Source organism: Python bivittatus, unplaced genomic scaffold, assembly GCF_059951505.1.
Source record: "Python bivittatus isolate LINGU-HERP-01145 unplaced genomic scaffold, Pbiv_v1 ctg000020_np1212, whole genome shotgun sequence".
Classification (NCBI taxonomy): domain Eukaryota; kingdom Metazoa; phylum Chordata; class Lepidosauria; order Squamata; family Pythonidae; genus Python; species Python bivittatus.
In genome coordinates this window covers 32444996-32470657 of record NW_028277030.1, presented here as the reverse complement: position 1 = coordinate 32470657, position 25662 = coordinate 32444996, and the positions used below count along the sequence as shown (strand labels likewise).

The following is a 25662-nucleotide window of genomic DNA, read 5'->3' as shown; positions in this document are numbered from 1 at the left end:
TCAAAGGGGAAAAGGTGATTTAGAGCATGTATGGCATTTGTGCTGGACCTGCCAGCATCAAAGAGGCCTTTTTCTGGTATAGCAGAGTGGCAGCCACATGGTGTAAAGGAGTACAGACAACCTTGAAGAAGGAATGCAATATTGCATCAATATCGTTTTAGCCCCGAAAGAGAGGAGGGGGTGAGGAAGAAACTCAAGATTGCCCTGCCTTGATTCTGTTTGGCATAAGAGGGGGACGAGAGAAACTTTGTCAGGCTTTTGAGATTCTGTTATACCCTGCAACAATAAGGTAAAGTTCCAGTAGTCCTTGTGGAGTCTGTTTCCTGGCCTAGGCCTCCTAAAAGGAACAGATACACAGGCTTCTTTAGCAAGTTGCTGAGTGATGCAGTAAGTGTGGCTACTTGTGCTTTGCATAGCCCTAGTAGACAGCTCCCATAAGTCTTCTGTACCGTAGCACAACTCCTCTTCCTCAGTTTTCTGTTTATTCTCTTCTAGATAAAACACGTGTGATTCTGCCTTCAAGAAAAATGTACACCGTGACTCTACCTCCTGAAGATTATGTTCCAGCCACTTCTAATGAAAACAATAAAGGACACTCTGAAAGTTGCGCTGAGGACAGTAATACTAGTGCTCTAGGTAAGACAAAATGCTTCATTCTTCTCTAAGTCTGTGCTTAAACGTGTAAGCTATAGGTAAATGAAGAGTTGTATCAGTTTACAGGCATGTACAACCATGTGTGAACTAAAGTGTCTGCTAAGATGTACAATCATATGAACAGAAAATCATTCTAAAATCAGTGTAGGAATCCAGATGAAAACATCCCAGACAGATGTTCGGCTCTGAGTAATTGTTTCGGCAATGAAATGTCTTTCATGATATGTTAACATTGTACATGCAGGAAGTTCATTATTGTGCTTTTATAGTAAAAAAGTAACAAGTAGTATGAGTCTGCAGACCACAATACATGTTTAACAGTGGGAGGCTGTGTTAGAAGCTACAGTTGTTCAAGCTTCTTGTGTGTTTCTAGAATTTCATTATTGTCAGGCACTCTATATCTATATAACTATATCTATATCTATATCCATATCCGTGTGTCATATTTCTAAATATCCAGATCAATTTCATTCTTGGTACGTAGAAAACTACATTTCTCAGGGACGGTTCAGTACAGAAAATGTATTCATAACGTCTGTTAATTTGAGTTGATTTTTATTTTCAGCATTCTTTGGTTACTGTTATCAGCTTAATTAAGCATTACTGAGCTTAAATTTGGTTGAGTTTTGATCTGGTGGAGGGGATGAAGCCACTGCTTATTTTGTTCTTCATACTACTGTAAATATTAACAAAGGGTGAATCTACACGCTACAAGCATTTCAAATATATCAAATGAGGTATCCTTAACTAAAGAATTGTTTGCATAAGAATGGAAAGAGTAGATTTTGGGGAAATCAAAACATTAAATAATTTGGATTCAGTATTAATTCCGTATATAGAATTTCAAATAGTATAACACATTCCTTTACATTTCATAATACAAATTAATGTGATATGTTTCCTATTTGCATTAAGAAGAGACTGATTAAACAGCAGAAAAAATTAAAAATATTATTTATGTTTTTCCCATTCTTAACAATCTATCTATATAGAAAGATAGGTGTTAACTTTATCAAAATGTCAAGTACTGTATTCCTTTAAGAAGCGCAGTATCAATGCAATAGGCATGTAAACTGTTAATTCTAGTGGAAGCTGAATATATTTTATGCATATGTAGCGGCTACCTTCCCCATTAAGGATTGCTTAGGGCAAATAAGTCTACATTAGTCTATCTCTTCCCATCGATTTTTATGAAGGAAACAGCTGGTTTGTGGAAGGTGAATGCCCCTCTGAACAGTAACTATGTGGTATTCAGTTCAGCCATGTCCTTTTGTGCAACATGAGACCTTGTGGGGAGGAGATTTCTCATGCTAGGAAGCCCCCCGTCATATCGTGATTGCCTCTGAGCAGGTACTCTTAAGAAAAATGCCAGATAGGTAAGTAAACAGACACCAGTGTCATGGCATGTATGTAACAATAAAGCTAAAACTGTAGGAAAATGTTGCAAGACTGGATATCGCGTATCCTTGCACCCATTTCGTTACCGTTTTACATGGACAGGTGTTTATAGTTCAGACAGAATGAAAGGGTTGATTGATGTCAGATTGCCTAACTGGAGGCCAAGAAGACAAGGAACATCAAGGGGAATTAATTCAGTATAGATTATTATCTGGCTGCACACTTTCTTAGGATTTTCAATTTTTTTCCAGTTTTATTATAGTGTTAGTCAGAAGGTTATAATTAAATTATAATTATGAGGAAAGTGTTTATTTCTTTAATCTTGGCATTAAATCTGTTTGGCCTGGCTTATAATTTGTATTTTATTGCTGTGTTGCTGTACTGCGACATGTATGGAGGGCACCATGTTGGAAAGGCTGCTTTAAAACATGTCATAGATAGTGAAAGAAATACTAGAAGGATGGTAAGAAACATTAGAATGACTTGTTTAATTTAAAGAAAAAATAGGATCCTCATTTTCACTAGCATCTTTTTAAAACATTTTAGTAAGTCCGCTGATGTTTTTGTCTCTGGGATTCAGTATCTGGGCAGTATTTAACTAATTGGCTATCTAATGCAGGTATCAATAATCAATCAGCAATAATTTAATAACTTCAAGCTGTTTAATTCTGGACTCTGGCAGTCCCAGTGTATTTTGATTATCTGTTCATTTAAACAGTTTTTTTTTTTTTTTAGAATAAAGGCATACTGTCTGGTTTATGAAATAAGAAGTGAAAAATGTGACAAAGGAATTAGCATTAATCATGTTCGTATGTTGTTGTAGAGTCACAATCAAGGGGTTACTTATTTTGTATAATGTGTTAAAGTCTACTGATCTCGGTGATTAGTTATGACCAAAATAGTGTTCCGTTCTTAGATTAACGATACAGTGATTGCTAGGAGTATAAGCCAATAATGTTTCCTTGTTTTTTTATCTTTTTTCTTTTTCTCCCTATGGTGACTTTGTTGTGTCCAATCCACTGCAGTTCATAATTTAGCCCTGGGGTATAGTCCAAGAGTCCACAATGTAGCTACATTAGATCTGAGTTAAGCAGATCTGGACATGGAGACAGAACCACAGGGCATCACATACTCTCAGAGGAAGTTGCTTTGAGTTTCACAGTGTAGGAAAACTATATATATATTACTTAGGTAAACCAAAACTTACAATAACTTGAATATACTTTCTCATAAAAAAACAAATTGTGAGAGGGTTTATTTTCCTCTTGATAAACAAGAGCCAGTTAATACTGCATAGTATGCACTTGGCAACAAAAGTCTAATGATTTCAAAAACTGCCAACCTGCAAAAATTGTATCGATGACTATATTCAACAATGGCTTTGTTTCGGTCATGCCAGGAAACAAAATCTACAAGTTTGAGTGGATTAATAGTGGCTATAGTAGCATAATTTTAAATGCCTGACTGAGTTTTCCCTTCCCTCCCTTTTATTATCTAGTGAATGAGGGTGGAGCTAGTTCAGGCTCCTTCCTCAAGCTTTCTCTGTTTCCAGAGTTTAAAGCATGCTTGCATTTATGTAATGACTGTCTCTGCCTAGTTTTTTCAAGGTCTTCTCTGTGGTTCTCAACAGCTTCACTTCACCTCCAGACCTGATGGCATAACCAGGTCTTGAGGGACTTCCAGAAAATCAACAGGGATGGAGCCAGCCTCACTTCGGGGGGAGGATGTTCCATAAAGCAGGTCCGACGACAGAGAAGACCTGCCTCCTGGGACCTGCCAAACGTAGCTCCCTAGCAGACGGGACCTGTCGCATGCCTTTTCTGCCGGATCTGATGGGACGGGCAGATATAATCAGGGAGAGGCAGTCCCTCAAATACCCCATCCCATGCAATCTAGGGCTTTAAAGGTCAAAACCATCAGCTTGAATTGAACCTTGAAGCAGACTGGCAACCAATGCAGCTCGCAGAGCAGAGGTGTAATGTGTGTTGTTCTAGAGACACACATAATTGCCCGCGCTACTGCATTTTACACCAGCTGAAGCTTCCGGATATTCTTCAAGGGCAGTCCTATGTAGAGAACAGTAGAAGTAGTCCAATCGAGAGGTGAGTGACCATGAGCAGAGCCCCCTGATCTAGGAATAAGTGCAACTGGTGCACAATATGAAATTGTGCAAAATCCGTCCTAGCCACGACTGCCACCTGCTCTTCAAGCAGGAGTTTTGAGTCCTGGAGGACCCCAGGTTGTGCACCGGGTCTGTTTGGGGCAGTGCCCCATCCAGCACCAAAGATGATATAGTCCTAGAACTGGCAGGCCCTAAAACCCAAAGCCACTCAGTCTTGCCAGGCACTGGGATAAGACGTCCACGCATTGCTTAATTCACCAGGGCAGAGATGTATAACTGGGTATCATCAGCATACTGATGATACCTCACCCCATGGCGATGGGTGAACTCACCCAGCAGCCTCATATAGATGTTGAATAGGAGCGGAGAGAGCACTGAACCCTCTGTGGCACCCCACAGAGCAGGGGCTGAGGGTGGGATCTCTCCCCCAAATCACTAGCAACTAGAATAGATCCCAGAGAAAGGAGGTGAACCAGCACAGCACTGTGCCGCCCACCCCCAATCCTCTGAGTCAGTCCAGAAGAATACCATGGTCGATGGTATTGAAAGCTGCAGAGAAGCCAAGTAGGGCAAGGATGGATGCGCAATCCCCATCCCAAAACCTTTTGTTTTTTTCAACAAATATTCATCACAACAGATCCCTTACTATCTTTCTGCCAACATTTGCACATCTTAAAATTTCCCAATCCATTTTCCCATTTCTGGTAAATATTCTTTTTAGGTATACAAAGTCATTTGTTTCCTCTACTTTTTCAGCATGCACATATAGCTTACAAGTGTTCAATACAGTGAGAATGTTTTGTAATAATAGTAAAAAGTTTAATCCCATCCCTAAGAAATGTTCCCCAAATAGCAGTCTTTGGCATGATAAGAAGCAAAAGAAGGGAGGGAGGGGGGGGGAGGGGAAGGGGAATCTGGAATACATATGGGAAATCATGTATGGGGGCAGCCCTATATATTATAAACCTCAGGGTTTCACTAGGAGAAAATTCATTGACTGCTTCACATTGTGATGTTCTGCCCCAAAAGGTAGATTCATGTGTGTCTATGTCTGTGTCCTTTATGATCAGTACAAAGTTCATGACATCACTGCAGGATATATGGTATGTGTGCTTTCCCTAAAGATATCTTTCCATTCTTCCCTCACTTTTTCTTCTCCCTGCCCTTCTCACCCAACAGCCACCACCACCTTCTTCTTTTCTGCCTCATATTCCTTTTCTCCCCTGTAGATTTGCAGCAGGCTTCCTGTTGTCATAGCAGCAGCAGCAGCAGCAGCAGACCACTTGCAGAAAGGAGAAACAATGAGGGGTTGCAGGCAGAATCTTGTTGGTTTTCCAAAGGTGCACGAAGGAAGATGCACATATTCCTCTACTCACATCATGCCTTATCCACATCCTGATTCCTCAGGTTGATTGGATGCTCTTTACATTAAACATTTTTACTCCATCAGATAAAGAAAGTAGATTAACTTTGAGATGGTTTGATAGTGCTTGGAAGGGAAGGATTAGATGAGTAATAGAAAGAAGTGGCTAATTAAGCTGGAGGTAATTGGCTCCTTTGGTAGAAGGCTTTGCAGGAGTAGGTCTTCTCAGGATCCTGACAACTTGGGATGCTCCCCAAGCCCCAGTGGTAGTCAGGCATTTAGGAAAGCTTTTGCCACTTCAGCATTTTGGTTATTCCATAAATGTTTCGTTGGACTCTTAAGTCTGGTTTATTCATCATGCTAAGCTATAATTTGTTTGCCGATGTTGACTTAGCATGAAGTATCACCTCTCCGCCTACCTCTGTGTCTTAACATTGACTGGTTTGTTTGACAAATCATGGTTAACATTCCTATAATTTCTATTTATTCATTTTAAAACAAATGAGATACTGTATTTTTCAGTTCCTTTAGCAAAGATGAACTGAGGGTTGTTCTTTAAACAAAAAACAATATTTATCAGTTCTCTAGAACGATCATAGGCCAGTGCTGTACAACCGTTTGGTTTTCCTTTTCTCTTCCAAAGCCGAAGTAACAATCTTATTTGTGACATATTGATTTCATCTGTATCCTGTCTTCCTTGCAAGGACCTGAAGATATAGAGCATAGCACTGTCTTTGTTATCTCCCAACAACCCATGTGAAGTAGATCAGGATCCCAGTGTGGTTGAATGGGGATTTGTGGCCAGTATGAGTCTGACCCTCTAGAGTTAATCGTTATTCACTGGATTCTGAGGAGTTTGTTGGTCTAAAATTGGCTGCAAATAACCAAGGTGAAGTAAAAGTCATTTAAATTTAGCGTTTGCAAAAATACAGAATACACAAACATTAAATTAGCAGGATAATTATGCTTACATCTTAATGTCTAAGATGTATCACATCCAACAGCTGGTTTGCTAATGACCATATTCTATAAGTAATTCTCACAGTTTTTGACCTCTATTTATTAAATGCTCCCTTAACAATGGTTTTGTGCATAGTTGTTTTTTTAATTATAGGAAACTAACAGAAAAAAGTGTACATGTTAGCAGTACAAAATAACAGTAAATTAAAGGAAGGAAAGGCCTGGAAATCTGTATCATAAACAAAACAACTCTTTAAAAAGTTGACCAAATTGCTCAAAAGTCATCTTTGACCATTTTATATACTTGCATATAAGCCTATCCATGAATAAGCTGACCCTCGAATTTTTAACTAAAATACCATGAAAAGTGTGCCACCCATGGATAAGCCTACCACATTTTTCATGGTGTTTGGGTTAAAAATTTGAGGGTCTGCTATCTGTGGATGGGCTTATCCGCAAGTATATATGGGGAATACAGGCATTTTTAGAAAGTATATTCACAGATAAGCCCTTCCGCGGATAAGCCAAGCCCGATTTTTGGGGTGTATTTTGGCACCTAAAATTCCCAGTTTATACGTGAGTAAATATGGTAAGCAGATATTTGCCTTTCACTTTTGTATAATAATAATTCTTTTGGCCTTTCCCCCGTAGTCCATAGTTCTTGATGTTTTGATAGTTCTGATAGATACATGAATGTATGGAAATCTGTCTCAGTACGGGTAGTCCTCACTTAATGATAATAATTGGTACTGGCAACTCAGTTGCTAAGCAATGCATTTGTAAAGTGCGATGTCACATGACCACACTGACTTATGACAGCAGTTGCAGCAATTCCAGTTGCCATTGTTAGGCAAATCCCACATGGTCGCAGCATCCTGCAGTCATGTGATCACCATTTGTGACCTCCTGCCAGCTTCCCTATTGACTGCTTGTCGGAAGCTGGCAGTGAAGGTCACAAATGGAGATCACATAACCGTGGGATACTGTGACTGTTGTAATTACAAGCTGGTTGCCAAGCACCCAAATTGCAATCACATGATCATGGGGATGCTGTAATGACCACAACTACGAGGAACAGTTTTAAGTCCCCCTTGTTCAGCACCATTGTAACTTTGAACAGTCACTGAACGAGTGGTCATTCATTCAGTGAGGACTACCTGTAATATGAAATAAATGTCTATATGTCTAGAAACTAAAAACCTTGTATTAGGCCCCAAATTGAGATGGAAAGATGTAGATAATATGAACTGCACCAAAATTCAGTAACCTTATAACTCACTTTGTATTATTTCTGCTTATTGGTTGCCTTTTTTTTTTTAAAAAAAAGCAAAATAATGTTGGAATGCTTTAATCACATGTAATGCCTATAGCTTTTTGCTTAAAATTTTTCTGTATGATGTTTTTACAGCTCCATTTCTCCTTGGATTTTTTTTCAAGCTCATGCTTGAACTTTTGTACTACTTTCAACTACCCTGTCCATAAATTTAACACTTACGTGCATAACATAAATTTAACACAAACAGAATCTTGACAGGAAAGCTACAAATCCATCAAGCTGCTAAAGAAGCTTAGCAAAGTTACTAAGTGCATGTTCTACCTTAAATTCATAGACTTCTACATTTTCACATTTCAGAAGGGAAAGTTACAGCCAAAATGCTGCTCAAATAGAAGATTGTAAAGCCAAACCTGACTGTTCCAATTTTGCAAATGTTTTACATGTTAAATCATGACTAACTGGATGACAGATTTTAGTTATGGACTTCAATCTAGTATATCCATAGAGAAGAATGTGGTGCTGAAATGGTTGTACTACTTTCAATTGCAGATAAGGAACATAATTTTATTTTTTGTTAATTTGTTTGTTAGGTCTATATCCTGCCTTTTCTCCTAGTTAAATCTTCATGCCAAAACCTTTTTGCAAGTAGAAACAAAACAATGAAGTTTACTGCATCATAACAAAGGTTCTGGCCATGCTCATTTTTCATTGAAGAGTGTTTTTTTAGTAGTGCACATTTCATCTGTTGTTTGAAATGATGCAGTCCATTTCATCACTTTAGCTATCTCATTTTTAAGTTATTGTACTGTGCCAGTTACATTAAAAAATACAGAATTATTTTGCTCTAATCTGTTCAATTTTTGTGTTTCAATTTTTTAATGCAGCTAGGATTTGTACATGTCTTTTGCAGTATCTTAATTTAGATTTCACTATATAATGGTATATTCTTGCCCAAACAAATTTATAATACTCTTAAGGATCGCCAAAGCATATTTACAGATATAAATGAATATTTCTGTCATCTTTTTCTTCCATTTCTAGCTGGTAAACAATTTGATTAACTGCCCCACTACCCAATGGACTGAACAAGATGACACTATTCATTTTTATCAAATGTGCCAAAGACAGCTGAAATTGCATACTGCTTAACAGTAATTTATTTGCTTCTATTTGCAGTGCATTGGTGTCAGAGGAATTCATTTGTTTATGCTATGAAAATGACTTGGGGAATGAGATCTTAAGAATCATTAGTATTGGGGTAGAAGAACAACAAACCCTCCAAGAAATTGTTCACTTCCGAAATCAATATGTCCTATTTTCAAGTACTGTACTATGATTATCTCAGAATCCATAAAACCAAAGATACAAGTATTTTTCTCCTCATTGACTCTAGAATGGGCCCCATCAAATCTATGTGGGCAAAATCATGTATTTTAAACATTTATGTGTTTTTAAATCAAGATAGATTGAGAATGCATTAATATATTAATCTAACTTTCAGGGTACATGTAAAAGTGCATCGGGAATAGGCAATTGGGTGTCTTCCTGATGTGTTAGTCTCAGCTAGCATTCCAGTGGCTGAACACTGTGGGAGTTTTAATCCAAAAATCTGAAGAGCAGCAACGTGCCTCCCCAGGGCTTTATGAAACGAGATGTAACCACCTTGTCATAGTAATTACAATCACTAGGATGGGTTTAAATAATTGTGATTTTTTTAGAACTTTAACCTTTTTATATTTTGTATATGTGTGCCTAAGTATGCACGCTAAAAGTTCTAAAAATGCCCATGTAAATACTTAATATAATGTATCTGTTAGCAATATATTATGCAACATTTATCAGCAATATTCATTATTTCATAGTGAAGTTTAGGTTACTCCAAGTAGTGTTGTTGTCCTGGAGCACACATAGCAAGCTGATCTGACATGTATTCTTCAATGGGTACAGCACAGCTCTTTAATCCAAGCTGTAAATCTGGTTGGTTTGCTTGTTAGCTTTTGCATGCTGCCTTTCCCCCAGAAGCTCAAGGCAGCTTTCTTTGCGAATCTTCCTTTCACAACAACAATTCTGTGAGGTGGGTTGGGCTGAAAGAGAGCAACCAGCCCCAAATCACCCAGAGAGCTTCCATGGCTGAGCGGAACTTGGATCTTGCTCTCCCCAGACTGACTTCAGCATTTTAACTGCTACACCACGCTGGCTCTTATTTACTCATTTGAAATCTTTGTATCGCTCTGCCCCTGTGTTTCACACAATATACTCTGCTTGCATGCTTGTGTTTTGAAAACAATATCTATAAAAATGAACAACCGGCTTTAAAATATAATTAATCAAGAACCATTTTAGGATGATAAGAAAATTGGCCATGGGAGGAGCCAGTGACCTTGGTGTTCACTATAGTCTTTGTTTGATAAGGTTTCTGCTTAATAGCAAAAGAATGACAGAAAAGGCCAGTAAGGACAGTGCTCATTCTCTACTTTGCATTTTCAGATACAGTGGTACCTTGGGTTACGAATGCCTCTGTTAACGAATTTTTTGGGTTATGACCAGCTCCGGCCGCAAAAATTTACCTCGGGTTGTGAACTCCGCCTCGGGTTACGAACCGGATCCGCGGCCATTTTCCCTGCTGCCACGCGGTTGCGGCTTCCTGTGGGCGAGATCGTGGTAGCAAGGAGATGTTCGGTGAGGCTTGTGGTGTGTTTTATCGTGTTTTGGAAGGTTTTTGGTGTGCTTGTCAGCATGGCTCCAAAGAAAATGCAGAGCAGGCTTGGCAAGAATAATGATGATGAACGATAACGTGTTCGCTCATTTCCGGAGGGTTATGCAGCGCAGGAAAAAACAACTGACTTTAGACAGGTTTTTCCCCAGAACTGAGCCTGCAGCTAAGAGGCAAAGAAGAGAGGAAACCCCTGAAGGAGATCTCCCCGATGTCCTTTTGGAGGGGGACTCTCCCTCCAAACAGTAACTGCCTCCCCACCCCATTCTCCCTCTTCATACTGTGCTGTACTGTACTTTTTTTCATGTTTTTGTGGTTTAAAAATAAAATGCGTATGTTTCAGAACGGATTAACCGTATTTACATTGAACCTTATGGGGGAAATTTGCCTCGGGTTGCGACCAAATTCGGAGGGCGGATTAACCGTATTTACATTGAACCTTATGGGGAAATTGGCCTCGGGGTGCGACCAAATTCGGAGGGCGGAATGGATTAACCGTATTTACATTGAACCTTATGGGAAAATTTGCCTTGGGTTGCGACCAATTTGAGTTGCGACCAGAGTCACGGAACGGATTAAGTTCATAACCTGAGGTACCACTGTATTCATCTGAAAACTTAGGGAGGAAATGGATGGTATATTCCAGGTGAAATAGACTGGACTTAATCAAACAAACACCTTTTTTTATCCTTCTCTCTATATAATGTCAAGTATGGAGAAGAAAACCATCCCAGATTAGATTACTGATCAGGAAGATGATTACAAGCCTCTGTCCCCAATTCCTTGAAGAGTACATGAATGTTACATGGTCCCCTATCTCTTATAAGACCTTTGATGTGGTGGGTGATGCCTCTTTTTATAGTAAATCAAATCTTCATTACAGTCAAAGACCAGCATAGTTTTCATAGTAAGGTTGATGACATCCTATCATGGACTGACAATTTCAACTCTAGCCATTTCACTCCATTTGTTATGCTTTCACAATTTGGCTTTGGATAGTCAAACACAACTCAGTAAATCAAGGAGAAGCAAGGTATGAATATGTTTTTGCTCCTTCTTGGTGTGTTAATGAGAATAACTGTAATCTGGTGGATGGTTTAGTAAAAAGCTGTCTTGTTAATTTTGCTTGTTTTGGGGAATAGTCCCTTCCAATCAGGATGGTGTTTGATGTCTCTGGGACATTTGCACAGTGAGCTCCTAAGCAGTTATATTTTACTGTAGCAACTCTATGAAAATACTGTTTAGACAGAGCTCTGTCCAAAATTATTTGAAATGGTTCTGGTTAAATTCTAGTATAAACCGGTGCAATTCAAACTTGTATGAAAATGCCCTTTCTATTTGTTTTCTTCCAGGAATGGCCTATGACCACCTGATACCTAAACAATCCCACTGTTTTTAACCCTCAGATTTTCTCCAAGTGCAAGTGCAAAACAAAAACAAAAAGGATAATTTACCATCATTTTAACATGGAAAGATATAAAAAGTGTAATGTGAAACCTAAAATAATCTTAACATACTCTTTTTTAAATTCCCCTAAAAAGTGAATAGAACAAAAAAATCTTATCTCCATCCATGGTCCATCCCACTGCAGCCCTATCCTGTCCCCAAAAAAGAGAAGTGTGGCCTTCAGCCACCAAAAAGTTGCCCGCTTCTGAGCTGGACCAGCACGATCACAGATTCCCCAAAGAAATTATTTCGTTTTTTTATATTGCTACAACATTTTAGTATATGAAGACTTAAAGACTCAGTTATATAGTTTTAATGACAAGACATGATTTAATTCTTGTTGAACCACACTTATTTCGATTTTGCTTCCTGCCAAGACAAAATGCATTTTTATTTCTATTTCTTTCCGTAATCCTGAGCATATAAAGCAAAAGAGAATGCCAGTCATCTACACAATGCCACATGGATCCCTTTTCTGCAGCAAGCGTAGGATATTAATAACTTCCCTTTCTTACTAATGTATTAAAAATAGAGGGATTTTAAGTGCCTCTGTTTTCCACAGCCGCAAGATGGCGTTCATCTTCAGTGTTGTTCCTACAGAGGGCAGGATTAAGCAAGGGCAGCCTCACACTGCCCCGTTGATTCAGGCTGTTCCTCTTGCATGTAACAGTCACATATATAACACTGATATTAACCTGTCTTGTGTTATGAATGGATTATTTTCTCAAGGGTAACATGGATCAGGTTGGCAGTCAGCAGAATGGACTGATTTAGGATGACAGCTTTGCACAAGCCAATTGTCTGTGTGACCTAGTAATACAGTATGAAAACTCCGTTGAAGCTGGTAGGAGGTTTCTTTCAACTGTAGATAGTAATGCCAAAATGCAGTATAGTGGTCTTTAGGAATTTTAAGGAAAAGCTTTAGCAACCCTGAGAACTTGATTTTTTAAAGGAAAAGGTTGATTTCAAGTGTAGAGGTGGCTGTGTCATATATTTAAACATGATGCCAGTTGACATTTACAGAATAGCCCATATTACATCTGGGTTATTTTATGCAACTGTGTTATGCTTTTTCTCCAGAGTTGTTTTTGTATCTGTTGTGCTGGCATGAAAATGTCTCTCTCACAGTTAAAACCAATGTCCAGTAGAGACTAATAAGTATGTTCAATTTCAGCCAGTTTTAGATCTTGCATTAAAATCCAGCTCCTTCTTTTTTACATATAGAGTAAAACTCTAATTCTAATACTGTTTATCTAAACAATCTCATCTGAATTCATCACATATTCTTTACTTAAATTCAACACTCAAAAGCTCAATTCTGTTATCCCTGTTTGTTCAGATTCCCCATTTCTGTGCATCTGAATAAATGAAACACGTTAAAGCTTTTAACCTAATTTCACCTATTCGGATCCAAATTGAATTGATAGCACTAGATACCATGCTTGCCTAATACTGGTTATTTTGTTTATAAAAACAAGTGAATTGTGCTACTCAACCAAGGAGACCATAAATCCAAGTGCTTGCAAGGAACTCATTCTGGCACAGCACAAAAGGGCTGCTACAAAATATTAGTGGAGTTTGTACCTCCCAGCTGTGCCGTCTCTGGGGCTATGCAGCCAGTGAGGTTAAAATGAAGGACACTTTTACCATTCCCTATCAGGAGCAGGGTGCTCACTGAACTAACATTCAGAAGGAGGTAAATTTAACTGCCTCCTACTTTTATTCAGTATTTTGCCCTAAAAAAAAAAAAAAAAGATTCATGCTGTTGCTGCTACCGCAGGCTTTATCAGCTGGCCAGTATAGCATCCCATTGTCATCCCTGGTCTCTGGGGGTCATTTGGGATCTGCAAACTCTGACACCAGCAATGCCAGTTTGGCCCTTTTGCTGTTTGTTGAATATCTGAACAACAGCACTCCTTCATCTTCGCCACCGAAGAATCCATGACCAAACTGGTATTTTAATGTTTTTGAGTATATTGTAGGCTGTAATGTTTGCATTGGGTTCCTTTTATGAAATAAATATTATCATAAAGCCATGGTGATATTGGGATTGGTTATAATACTTCCTTATCAAAGCAAGAGCAGGCTACACAAGTTATTTTCTTATGCATCCAAGAACCCAGTCATGAATTTAGTGCTCCCTGAATGTCTCCATCAGAAGGGCATTTTGCATGGACTTATTTATTTATTTATTTATATTTCAAATTTGTCACCAGACATCTCACTACAGAGCTTCTTTGGACAGCCACAGTTGTCCCTTCCATTTAAAATCGATGTGAAACCAGCTCATGTGGGTGCTCTGCGTAAATCTTGAAGCTTACTTTGATGCAGCATTGATAAGTAGGGGCAATAAATATAAGCAGGCAAGTTAATGTTAGTTCATGTCTTCAATTACAATTAAATAAAAAAGATGGAGTTTTAGAATATCATTCTTCTGGCCAAATCTTTGTATGAGTGTTTTGATTACTTACTGACTGGTTGTTTAAAGTTCTCAGTATAAAATTTAAATCTCTGTTGACAATGGTCTCTCTGAAACTTTTTAAGTGCCATTTGAATGAATGTGGTCCCAAACACAGGTGACAGTCACATGGGACCTGTTATAAGGGTGAGGCTGAAACCCAACAGAATGAAGTGAAGTGGGCAAATCTTTGAAGGCTTTCAGATTAATAGTCTGGCAGTCATCCCCAATGAATAGTACAGTACTACAGTAATGCAATTTATAACCCTACTACCATTCAGCACATGGGCAGCTTCACTGAAAATTAAGTTAGAGTTTAGCTTTGCACAAAATGTAATGAAACCTTGACATTTCTTTCTAGTGACACACTTTCCCTGGAGGGTAGAGATGCTGTTGTAAGAAAATGTGGGGGGGGGAGGTCTTCTTCTCCTTACTCTGTCTTATCCATTGCTGAAGTAGCAATCTTTTAAGAGTGTTCATCTAGTCCTTTAAAGGAATTGCCAAAAAACATTACTGTGCAGATATAATTAAGACAGTCTGCATTATATGTCAGTGACTTTCTGTCAAAGAAAGGACCTAGAATTTTGTTTCTAGTTTGCTGAAGGATAGCATCTCAATTATCACAAGTTTGATTATTGATAATTGGGCAATACTTTAATGGGCCTAACTGTATTATCACAAAATACAGGCATACCTCATTTTATTGCACTTTGCTTTATTGCGTTTTGCAGATATTGCATTTATCAAACAGCATTGCATGCTACAGAGAAATCTTTCATGAAAGGAAGAGTCAATGTGGTAAACCTCATTGTCTTATTTTAAGAAAAATTTTAATTAAGGTACGTACATTGTTTTTTAGACATAATGCTATTTGAATAAACTACAGTATAGTGTAAACGTAACTTTTATATGCACTGGGAAACCAAAATGTTCATGTGACTTGCTTTATTGTGATACTTGCTTTATTGTAGCGGTCTGGAACTGAACCTGCAATATCTCCAAGGTATGCCTGTATTTCTGAAAACATTGTCTGATTTTGCTTTCTGTCTTCCTTTGTATTGAAAATACTCTTGTACCGTCCATGGTTTTCTATTAGATACTGAAAGCAAAAACTATTTCTTCAAAATAATGGACTTTGGCAATCATGTTGCTAGCCAGTGACTCTCTAATCCACCGCTATAATCTGAAAGGATTGATGGATATAATTGCTTGAAAAAAACACTCTACTCTGCTGTCTTAATGCATCAAGATAGTCATCAATTACACATATTCAAAGCTATCCCTTCCATTTTCTCCTTTTAAGCCCCCTCCTGAAGTAAACTAAAAATAAATCAGAAATGTGGTACTCTTTTTCCTTTCCTTCCTTCCTAAACTCTTACTTATTCTTTAAACAATGTTAAATTTTCACAAAGCCCATACTGAATAGCACAGGACAACAACTTCTGATTTGACCCAAGGTGCTTCTGGCCAAGATGTATCTCGGGTTTTAAAGCATACCATTCTCAGACTATCCATGTATGAAAGGAAATATTCTGCTACAAGGGAAAATGTTCTGGGATTGCCATTTTTCCCCCACTTCTGCCCTTGCCCTGCTATGGAGTATAAGATTCCAGGGATCTCATACTCCATAGCACCCTCCTCCACACCTTGTAATAATATTGTGTAAAATGTAAGAGTATTGATAAGTTTTTCTTTTGCTTTACTAAAATGTTAACTACATTTGTCACCTGTGTTGACATTAATTCTTCTATCACTCATTAAAAAGTAGAAACAAATACTGATTCAGATTGTAAAATTTAATCTGGAACATTATTATATTATATTATATTATATTATATTATATTATATTATATTATATTATATTATATTATATTATATTATATTATGAATACTTATACTCACAAGTCATTTCAGGATGGTTTAAAAATAAAAACAAAAAATATAATACAAGTATCTATGTGATCACTAGGAGTTGAAAACGACTTGATGGCACATAATCAATAAAAATGACTTAAATAATTAGTAGAAATGTTAAAACTCATCAGCTTCCTTCCGGTGGGGCAACTGACCTCCTTGTTCAAAGAAGGAAAAAGCCAGCTGGAGCAAGAGCAGCTTTTGTCTGCCTTCCTTTCTCCAGCAGCACTTTTATTAGGGCATTTGGGGTATTATAATATTTATGTTTCGCTATAATAAGTTGCCTTCTCATGAAATTAATATTGTAAAGTATACTGTTATAAATACTGTCCTCTTTCTACTTCGTATGGTGTTACTTGAATAAGGATATGGCACAGTATTTGAACAGCTAGCAACTATAAATTTGGGAAATATGGGAGTTCCCAGGTTAAGAATGCCTGGTTTTAAGAATGACCCATAGTTAAAAACGGAGCCTATTGTAGCAAAATTCGAGTTAAGTACAGAATTATTCAAGTTAAATACCCAATGGTTTGAGTTAATTGCACAATGGTTTGAGTTGAGTTAAATACCCAATGGTTTGAGTTAATTACACAATACTACTTATACAGTATTATCCAGTAATACTGGTCTGGCTTACATACAAATTTGACTTAAGGACAGACCTTGGGAACGGAACTCGTTCTTAAACTGAGGACTACCTGTGTAATGCAGGTCAGTGTCCATCTTTGCATGGCACAGTTAACATTTTCAAAGATGCAGCCTCCTAAACACACATTGGAATGTTTGTCATGTCCGTGAAAGTTGAATTGTTGGGCATGTTGAGAACACCAGCTTGAACAGGCTGGAAAAGATGTAAAATACATTCCAATGTGATCTTTGAAACAAGGCATCTTGAACATTGTGTTTCAGTTCTGCAGAATGAGGGTGAAAATAGAAGTTAAAGAAAACATGGGCGGCTGCCAAAATCTGCATCCCTGCTGTGTGTTCTGGCAGCAACTACCACTGCCAGGGATGAGAAAAGGTAATAGGAGAACTCAGTATGATGGTATTATGTCACACGGCATATTTCACAACATATTTTTAGGAAGAGGGCTATGGCATTAAAATTGCTTTGGATTGCTTGATGAAGTTTTGTTACAGAGAGGGAGTGTGACTATTGTTTTTATCAGCCATCAACCATATTATATTATTCTGTATTGTCTCAGGGACACGGGAATGGATCTGCACTTGCTTTGCAGCTGTTCCCTTCTGATCTTTTGGACTGATTTTTTACCCTGTTATTTGGGGCAGTTTATACAGAGCTCCTGGGTCTCCATTCTATCTTCATTCCTTTTTACGTCTACATGAAATAATTGAGGGAGTTCTTCAGGATTTTTGGTACCGAGTACAATCACTATACTGCTTACATCCAATGTGCCACAACAACTTTTTCAAAGCGGTGCAGTTTTCTGAGATGACTACCTTCTGGCGGCTATCAGCTGGCTTAAGGAAGATAAACTGAAGCTGGCTCCAAACAAGATTGTGGTGCTGACTGTGTGGAATCATGATTCTAGAAATGTGGTCATACTTCCTGCTCTTGATAGGATTATACATCTTCAGAAAGGACAGGTCCACATTCTGGTTCCAGGTCTTTCTCTGGTACCTCGAACTGAGAGAACAGCCAGGAGAATTTGTTTTAAACCAGGCTTAGCCAATGAACCACCTCTGTCCATTTCTAAAGAAAGTTATTTTAAAGCACTGGCACATCTGCCAGTAACTTGAAGGTTGGACTTCAAGTTACTGGCAGACTGCAACCTGTTGTGCATGAGTCTGAATGGAGAGGTGGTAGGAAAAAAATCAGTTGGCTCAAAATTTGGCAGCCTGGTTGGTTCAAAGGCTGCCGGTTAGTTTCCTGGCAAAATGCAGAAGCGCTGACCGTTATTTAAAGCCCTGGACCCTTCAGGCCCAGGCTATTGAAGAAATGCTGCAATAGCTGCTAATTCTCCTAGCAGAAATTCAAGGTCAGGCCTTCTCTGGAATGACCTCTGAGATTTAGAATACGCTCCTTAGTCTTTGGGTTGCTTGAAGGAGGCTTTAGAAGTAGATGTCACTGACCAGGCTTTTAGTTAATATTGGTTTTGATGATTTTTTGGTGGGGAATGTTGCTGGTTTATATCACCAGCAACATTCTCCACCAAATGAAACAATTTAAAATAAGGGGGGGGGGAACCCTCTAAATTCAGAGTTCAAAAAATTTAGAGGGTTTTTTCCCCCTTATTGTAAATTGTTTCATTTGGTGGGAAATGTTGCTGGTTATTTTTTATATATATAAAATAATTGTGTGTGTGTTCTACCTGAAATTCCTCTGTCTTGTCGATAGAGCTGACTTCCCAATAACTTCCTGAAGGTCAATTGCAGCACTAATTATTCCAGTAAAAGAATTGTCATGAATGCTGTGTTTCAGCACAATTCCCTCCCTCCCCCACCCCTCCAAAATGTGCAAAATGACATACAGTCAGCCATTCATGTCCCAGGGTGGCAGCTTGGTGAGAAGAATTATAGATAATAGTCTTTAAGCAGCCACCTTCTGTGTTCATGGTTACTTGCAAATGATTGTCTCATTGCTGTAACTTTGCCATCACACAGATGTGAGCACAGGACTAATTATTTTCAGTGGCTGAAGGTCTATGAGCAAGCCTAATTGCATAGTTATAATTCATAACATCACAGTTGCTCACAAAGAACCCTTGTTTATTCTAAGAACTGTCTTTCTTAGCAGCCCACTCCTTTGCAACCATATATTAAATATATTGAATATCTAATGTTGGTAAACAGCTAGAGCTGTAGTATACTGTTTTCTTCAAGAGTAAACTTCTGCTCTACTCTTTTGAAAGCTATATACCCATGAAGATGGACAAACCAGTGAACAGAGTAGCTGTTACCTTACTCCTGTGCAGGACATAGCCAGAGGACACATGATATAACCATTTTGCTGAAATTAATGCTTGGTTTGAATCTGTAACTTAGATGAGAAAATACTGAGGATTCCTTCTTACAGTATATTACTAGAGATTCCATAGTAGAAAGGAAGGCATATGTGCTGTAAATAAATACAGGGTGGATATGCTTCCTGCAGAAACCTTTCATATATTCCTGTTTAGAAAGTACTTGTATTTTGTTGAGATTGCCAGACTACCATGAAAGAGCACTTGCGTGAGCTGCTTTAGACAACCAATTCTAAATGATTCATGCATTCTTCATAGTCCCACACAGATGTAGTTTTTGGTCTGCTCACATAAGGGATGCTGAATTTGAACAAAGGTTGCAATGTTTATTTAACTAATGGGTGAGTTTCAGTTGGACTGCCTCCCAGATAAACATGTATAGGATTATGGTTTTCCATCAGCATAGAAAAAACTCATAATGACTCTTTGCTCAAGCATCATCTCTCTTTTCATTTTTTTCTTTTTTAAAAAAAGGAGCTTAAACAATGATAGCTTAACATCTGTGTCATTTCATGCCCAGCCCTTGGAGGGCTGGAACTTGTTTGTCTTTCGTTCTTCCTCTCATCTGCCCATATTATCCCAAAAGATGTCTATTTCAGTTGTCACACATGTAACATGCTGTTATATGTAGGTAAGTAGTGCAAATTATTTTAGCCTTTGTTGTGCTGCAGTGTTGAGTTGCAAATGCGTTTTTGTTCCTCCTCCTCAGAAGGTATCAGAACTGCTTGCAGTGAGTCACTCATCTGTCAGTTAAGGGAGAACTTGGAACTCTGGTGCTGATATTATGAAAAGAGAGGAAGCGTTTTGGAGATAACAAAGCACAAGAATGGAGAGGTTACAAAAATGAAATTGCAGTTCTCATCTTTAGAGCAAATTTATTAGTATAAAGGCTGGGGATGAATTATAGCTAAGGCACCAGATGAGTATTGGGTGCCAGAAGCCAAGCTAGTGAAAATAAAGCATTTAGAAACCAAAAACAGACTTTCTCGTATGTTTTTATCACTGACTTCTCAGCAGGTGAATGTGCACATTAATTCTGTTTGTAGACCTCCCAGTGAAGGGCATCTTCTGGGCAGTGTAGAGGTGAATTAAAAATGTGAAATGCGATACACTAAACACTGGCAAAGGTAATACATAATAAAATCAAGGCAAAGCTAGCATCAACTGATAAAAACAATACAACATTCACAATCAAGGGAACTGAGCAGCAAAATAAAATGCGTACTTGAAACAGTGTTATCATTCCTGTTGGCATTAGCTGAAAACAGAGTCTTATCATGTAATATCTGCAGAGGTATGGGTGTGTCAGAGAGCATAGGATATACGTATGCTTTCTTGCTCTATCTTCCAAGGAGCTCAAGGTAAACTTTAAGCACTACACCACGCTAATGTCATTCTGTTGTTTTACCTCAAGCCAGCCAGTCTGAGGGCTGCAGGGGGCTCCCAGCACCCCATTTGAAACCCCCCAGAGCTTCCCAGGGTGGGTGGGGTGGGCTGACGAATTAGGACTTTTTCATTATTTGGGAGAAAAACTTTAAGACGTGGAACTGATATCTTATAGGTGGCAGAGGGTTAATATTCCAGTAGCTCTTCTGAAGAAGTCAGGGAGAATAAAAGGGCATTGCCATTATTTTTATCATGCCATTTGTGTACATAGTGCTTTCTAGAGAATAGTTATGATTGTCCCAAAGGGCTTAAGGTTTTAAAGTAAGCTCGTGGAAAATGAAATTGAGTCTGGGATGGTTAGGCAGAAAAGTACTATAGGAGTACTGATTACATTGAAATACTACAGTGCTGCGCCAGGAGGACAGCATATACTGGCAAGAGGGAGGGAAGAGTATTCTATACAGCTGTAGGTCAGTGATGGATTGCTACCCACCCCCACCCCCACCCCCCCACCTACCCCACAGCCATTCAGACTGAAATTCAAAAGCTTAGCATGTCTTTGGAGGGTCTTGGCTTTTAAAACCTCCACTGTTTTGTTTGTAAACCAGCATGGAGATGTATCTGGACTGCAAAGCTCCAGACAATCATTAAATGATTCAAAAGATATACTCTTTCCTGCCATCCAGTGGCCATCCAGATTTTTGCAGCCCAGATATGGTAGCCCCACTCCAGAATTACTGGAATTTTGACTCTCAGAATTGCCAGCCATTATGACTAACAATCAAGTTTCCTAGAGTTCTGAAAGTTATAGTCCTATTATATCTGGAGGACACTAAGAAGTAGAAAAATTTGCATCAAAAATGGAATGCCATGAAAAATACTTGTACTTGAGAACATAGGAAGCTGCCTTATAAATAAGACCAGTGATTGCTCTAATCTAATCTCCTCTGACTGGTAATGCATCTCAAGAGAGATCTCACATGTTCCTTACTATTTATTCTTATTTAACTGGAGATGTTGCAAGTTGACCTTGAAGCTTCTTGCCTACAGAGTATATACTCTTCTACTAAGCTTTGGTTTGTTTAAGAGGAAGAGACATAAAATTGGTGTTATTGTAATGGTTTCTTCCTTCCAGTTCTTCCACTTTTGTAAAGTTGCACCTTAGCCCTTTAGCCCTCATCCCCAACCAAACCAAATAGTTACACCCAGCATTTCCTTTCATATCACTACATCCTCTCCTTTCTCTGTGTGTGTGAGCTCATGCCACTCAATAACAATGAATCAATTAAACAAGAATTGTTTATGCTAAACAAAGAATAAAAGTAGCTATGGCCAAATTGAACCCTCTGTCTCTCTAACTTATCAGAGATTCTTCAGCACCACCATCATGGAGAAAAGGGATGTTTTTATCCAGATAGCCAAATTGTTTCATACCACCTATTATATTTACATTATGTTTTCTTTAAATGTACAGAGGAGAATGATAAAGGACAACTCCCAAGAAAACGGCGCCGGAAGAAAAAACAGAAAAATGTTTTTCAAACTCCTGCCGATGTACATGGAAGTCCAGCAAAATGTGGAGTGCCTGAAAATCTGATTGGAGATAACTTGCAACTGCAACACCGGGATAGCCCAAACTTGAGTCAAAACAAAAAGAGGAAAATGAAAAAAAAGCGGCGAAAAGAAAAGATGAGAGCAGCTGGCTTGCTAAGAAGACCCGTTGGTACTGATTTCACATATATGCCTGAAGAAAAGAGAGAAAGAGAGTTTGAAGTTGCAGATAAAGTAGATGACATTCTGGATTTTTTGCAAGCAACACAGGAAATCTACTTTTCTGACAGTAGGCATATTTTATCACGTATGTCAATAGGGGGAAAATGTATTTTTCTCTTTTAAATGCAGGGAGGGAAAAAGACTGATGGTTTTATGGTCTGAATTTGAGAAAGAAAGGATATACATTCATTCATTCATTCATTCATTCATTCATTCATTCCTACTGGGCCTGTGCAAAATGATTTAGATTCACTTTGCAGGTTAAGGGAAAGGGAAGAGTTAGGGTGATTTGCCTCCACAAAGCCTTTTAGGTCACCTTGGGGCCAGAGGCAAGGAAGGAGAGTCCTGTCAGCCTTTTCCCCGAGTGTGAACTGAGGGCTCTCAGATGGGTCACATCAGGCTGTACTGTGGGGATTTCTGTTTGGCAAAACCACCCAACCTGGAACCACTTCAGTCAGGACTGCAGGAGAAGACTTCTCTTTCAGCCTCCTTCCACAGTGCTTTGCTCTTAGAAAGGAAGGAATAACATAGCTTTATGAAGCAGCTTTGAGGGGATGCTTTGCTCAAAACAATTTTGATGCTCAACTCCCCCCCCCTTTTGAAAATTTACTCAGCCCTAGTTCCTGTACTCAGGAACCAAGAAGACTTTTCCACTGTCCTTGGTAATTAGGCGTTGTTCATTTATTTATCAAATTTATAAGATCACCCAACTCATAATGACTCTGGGCAGCCTACCAGCTAAAAACATACCGAATATAATAAAAGAGAAAAAGAAGGCAATAACCTGGAAACCAACATAACTAACGCATTGATACAATTCCCTCAGAAGGGACATACTTCCTTAACCCACTGTCTGAGAAGACACCTGGTCTTCAGGGCCTGTTTAGAGGATAGCAGGGATGGGGGTCACTCAAACCTCCAAGATGATATCATTCTAGAGAACATGTGCTACGGCAGAAAAGGTGTATTTCTAGGTCCTATTGGATCACACTTGTTTAAAGATGGGACTGGGACTGTGTCAGATCTTTGTCTCAAATAGCCAGGCCCTATGCCACGAAGGGCTTTATAGGTCATAGTAGCTTACTGGCAACTGTGCCGCTCATGCAGCAGAAGAGAAATACAATGGGAATTTGGGAGTAGGCCATTCATGGGAAAGCAAAGTCAGTGCTTAAAATCACTTCCACCTTTGAGCCACAGCACCAAGTCTCTGTATCCTCAGTAGCTCTGACCTCTGGCTGTTGCTGCCTAACACCAGGTTGGTCTTAATAAAGCTGCCCTCATCCATGACCTTATTCTGGAGGAGTGGCCAACCTGACATGTATTACCAAGGCCTGATGGGCTCATATGGGGGTGGTGGTTCTTCTGATGATTTCAAGTATGGCACCAATCATGAAACCAGGGTAGGATGGGAGGGATAGTTGTTGTCATTCAGGAAGTCTTAACAGCTTTTGGTGGCATTGCAGCACAGATAACTAAAAGGGAGTTCCTGTCGTTGAAATTGGGTTTGTTGCTGCTATACCGGTGACATTCCTGCTGGAACTCCTCAGTTCCATCACTGGGTTGGCAGTGGAGTCTCTGAGACTATTAGTTCTTAGGGATGTTACATCAAGTCTGGAAATTTATGGCAACTGGGACTTATGGGGAAGATATGGTAGACTGAAGACAGCTCCACAAAAAGCAGAGCTGATTACCTCAGCAGAGTGAAGAGCCGTCGAATGCACCGGCTCTTTGTAATTCCTCTCTGGACAAGGAGAGGACTTGAGATTGCCCACAAGTGCTCCAGACAGCTGCTGCTCATGAGGAAGCTGCAAGACAGCGGTCTCCGGTGGGTTTATAGCTCTGGGAGACAAGGGAATAACCATCTCATTCAAATTGTGGTCGGCGCCTTTGAAAGGACACTAAGTTTACATACTTCCTTTTCTAATCACTTTTGGAAATTGCTTATTAACTGCTTTTTAGCTATTAGGAACCTTTGGATGGACAAATCTGAAAACACTGGGTGAGTTTCCTTTAATCCTTAGCAAAAAAAAAAAGTGTTAAATACAAGTTTAAGGACTTAAAAAAAATTTTTTTTTGGAATAAACCACAAAAGGGTGATTAAAGTTTTGATTTTAGAAAATTATAAATGTATTAAAGGTCCACATAAATTTGAAATAAGATTTTGGAATTAATTATAAGAATCCTTCCAGTGGGAAAATGCTTTTATTTTGAATTCTTAAAAAAACAAACAAACAGATAAGACTTTAAAAATTTGGAGACTAGAGGGAAGTAGAAGGAACTAAAGATTACAATTATAGGAGAACGCTTACATTCAACTTACAAATACAAAATGAAGCAAAATATTTTAACATCGGACATACTGAAGGATATTTTTGAACAGTGGACCCAGAAGTTAATTTTAAGAATGTCTGCCTCTATAGATAGACTGTGTTTAAAAGATGTCATCTAATCTGTCTGTCTGTATCAAATTTGTATGGCCACCCACCCATCTCACAAAAAAATGACTCTGGGCAGTGTTCAACACTTAATTTAAAAAACAATAAATATATAAAAACATTCATTTTTAAAAACTATTTTAAAAACACAAAAACAAAAGAGGATGATGTTAGCCACAGTAAGGGAGCCATTGCAAGATCTCCCCGGACCAGGCCTGAAGGCATACCCAGGTTTTGAGGGATCTGAGGAATGTTAAGAGGGATGGAGCTAACCTCACTTCCAGGGGGAGAAGATTCCATAAGGCAGGCGCCACGACAAAGAAGGCCTGCCTCCTGGGGCCCGCCAAGTATAATTCCTTGACAGACAGGACCCGCAGCATGCCTTCTCTGCCAGATCTGGTGGGATGGGCAGATATAATCGGGGAGAGGTGGTCCCTCAGATAACCTGGCCCCATGCCATGAAGGGCTTTAAAGGTTAGAACCAGCACCTTGAATTGGAGCCGGAAGCAAACTGGCAACCAATGCAGTTTGTGGAGCAAAGGTGTAATGTGCCATTCTAGGGGCATACATAACTTCCTGTGCTGCTGCATTTTGTACTAGCTGAAGCTTCCAGATACTCTTCAAGGCAGCCCCATGTAGAGCGCATTACAGAAGTTCAATTGGGAGATGACTAGGGCATGAGTGACAGTGAGCAGAGCCCCCCGATCCAGGAATGGGCGCAACTGGTGCACAACCTGAAGCTGTGAAAAGCCCTCCTAGCCATGACTGCCACCTGCTCTT

At 39.0% G+C, this 25662-nt stretch overlaps 1 protein-coding gene across 3 annotated transcripts in view; it reads left to right on the top strand.

The window, feature by feature from the left end:
• ERICH1 (glutamate rich 1) overlaps positions 1 to 25662 on the top strand; it is a 72041-nt gene that overhangs the window by 26707 nt on the left and 19672 nt on the right. For all 3 annotated transcript variants that reach the window (XM_007429813.4, XM_007429812.4, XM_088136779.1), the window contains exons 3-4: positions 496 to 636; positions 22149 to 22514. In XM_007429813.4, the coding sequence (XP_007429875.1) occupies positions 496 to 636; positions 22149 to 22514 (507 nt within the window). The remainder of the gene's footprint in view (positions 1 to 495; positions 637 to 22148; positions 22515 to 25662) is intronic.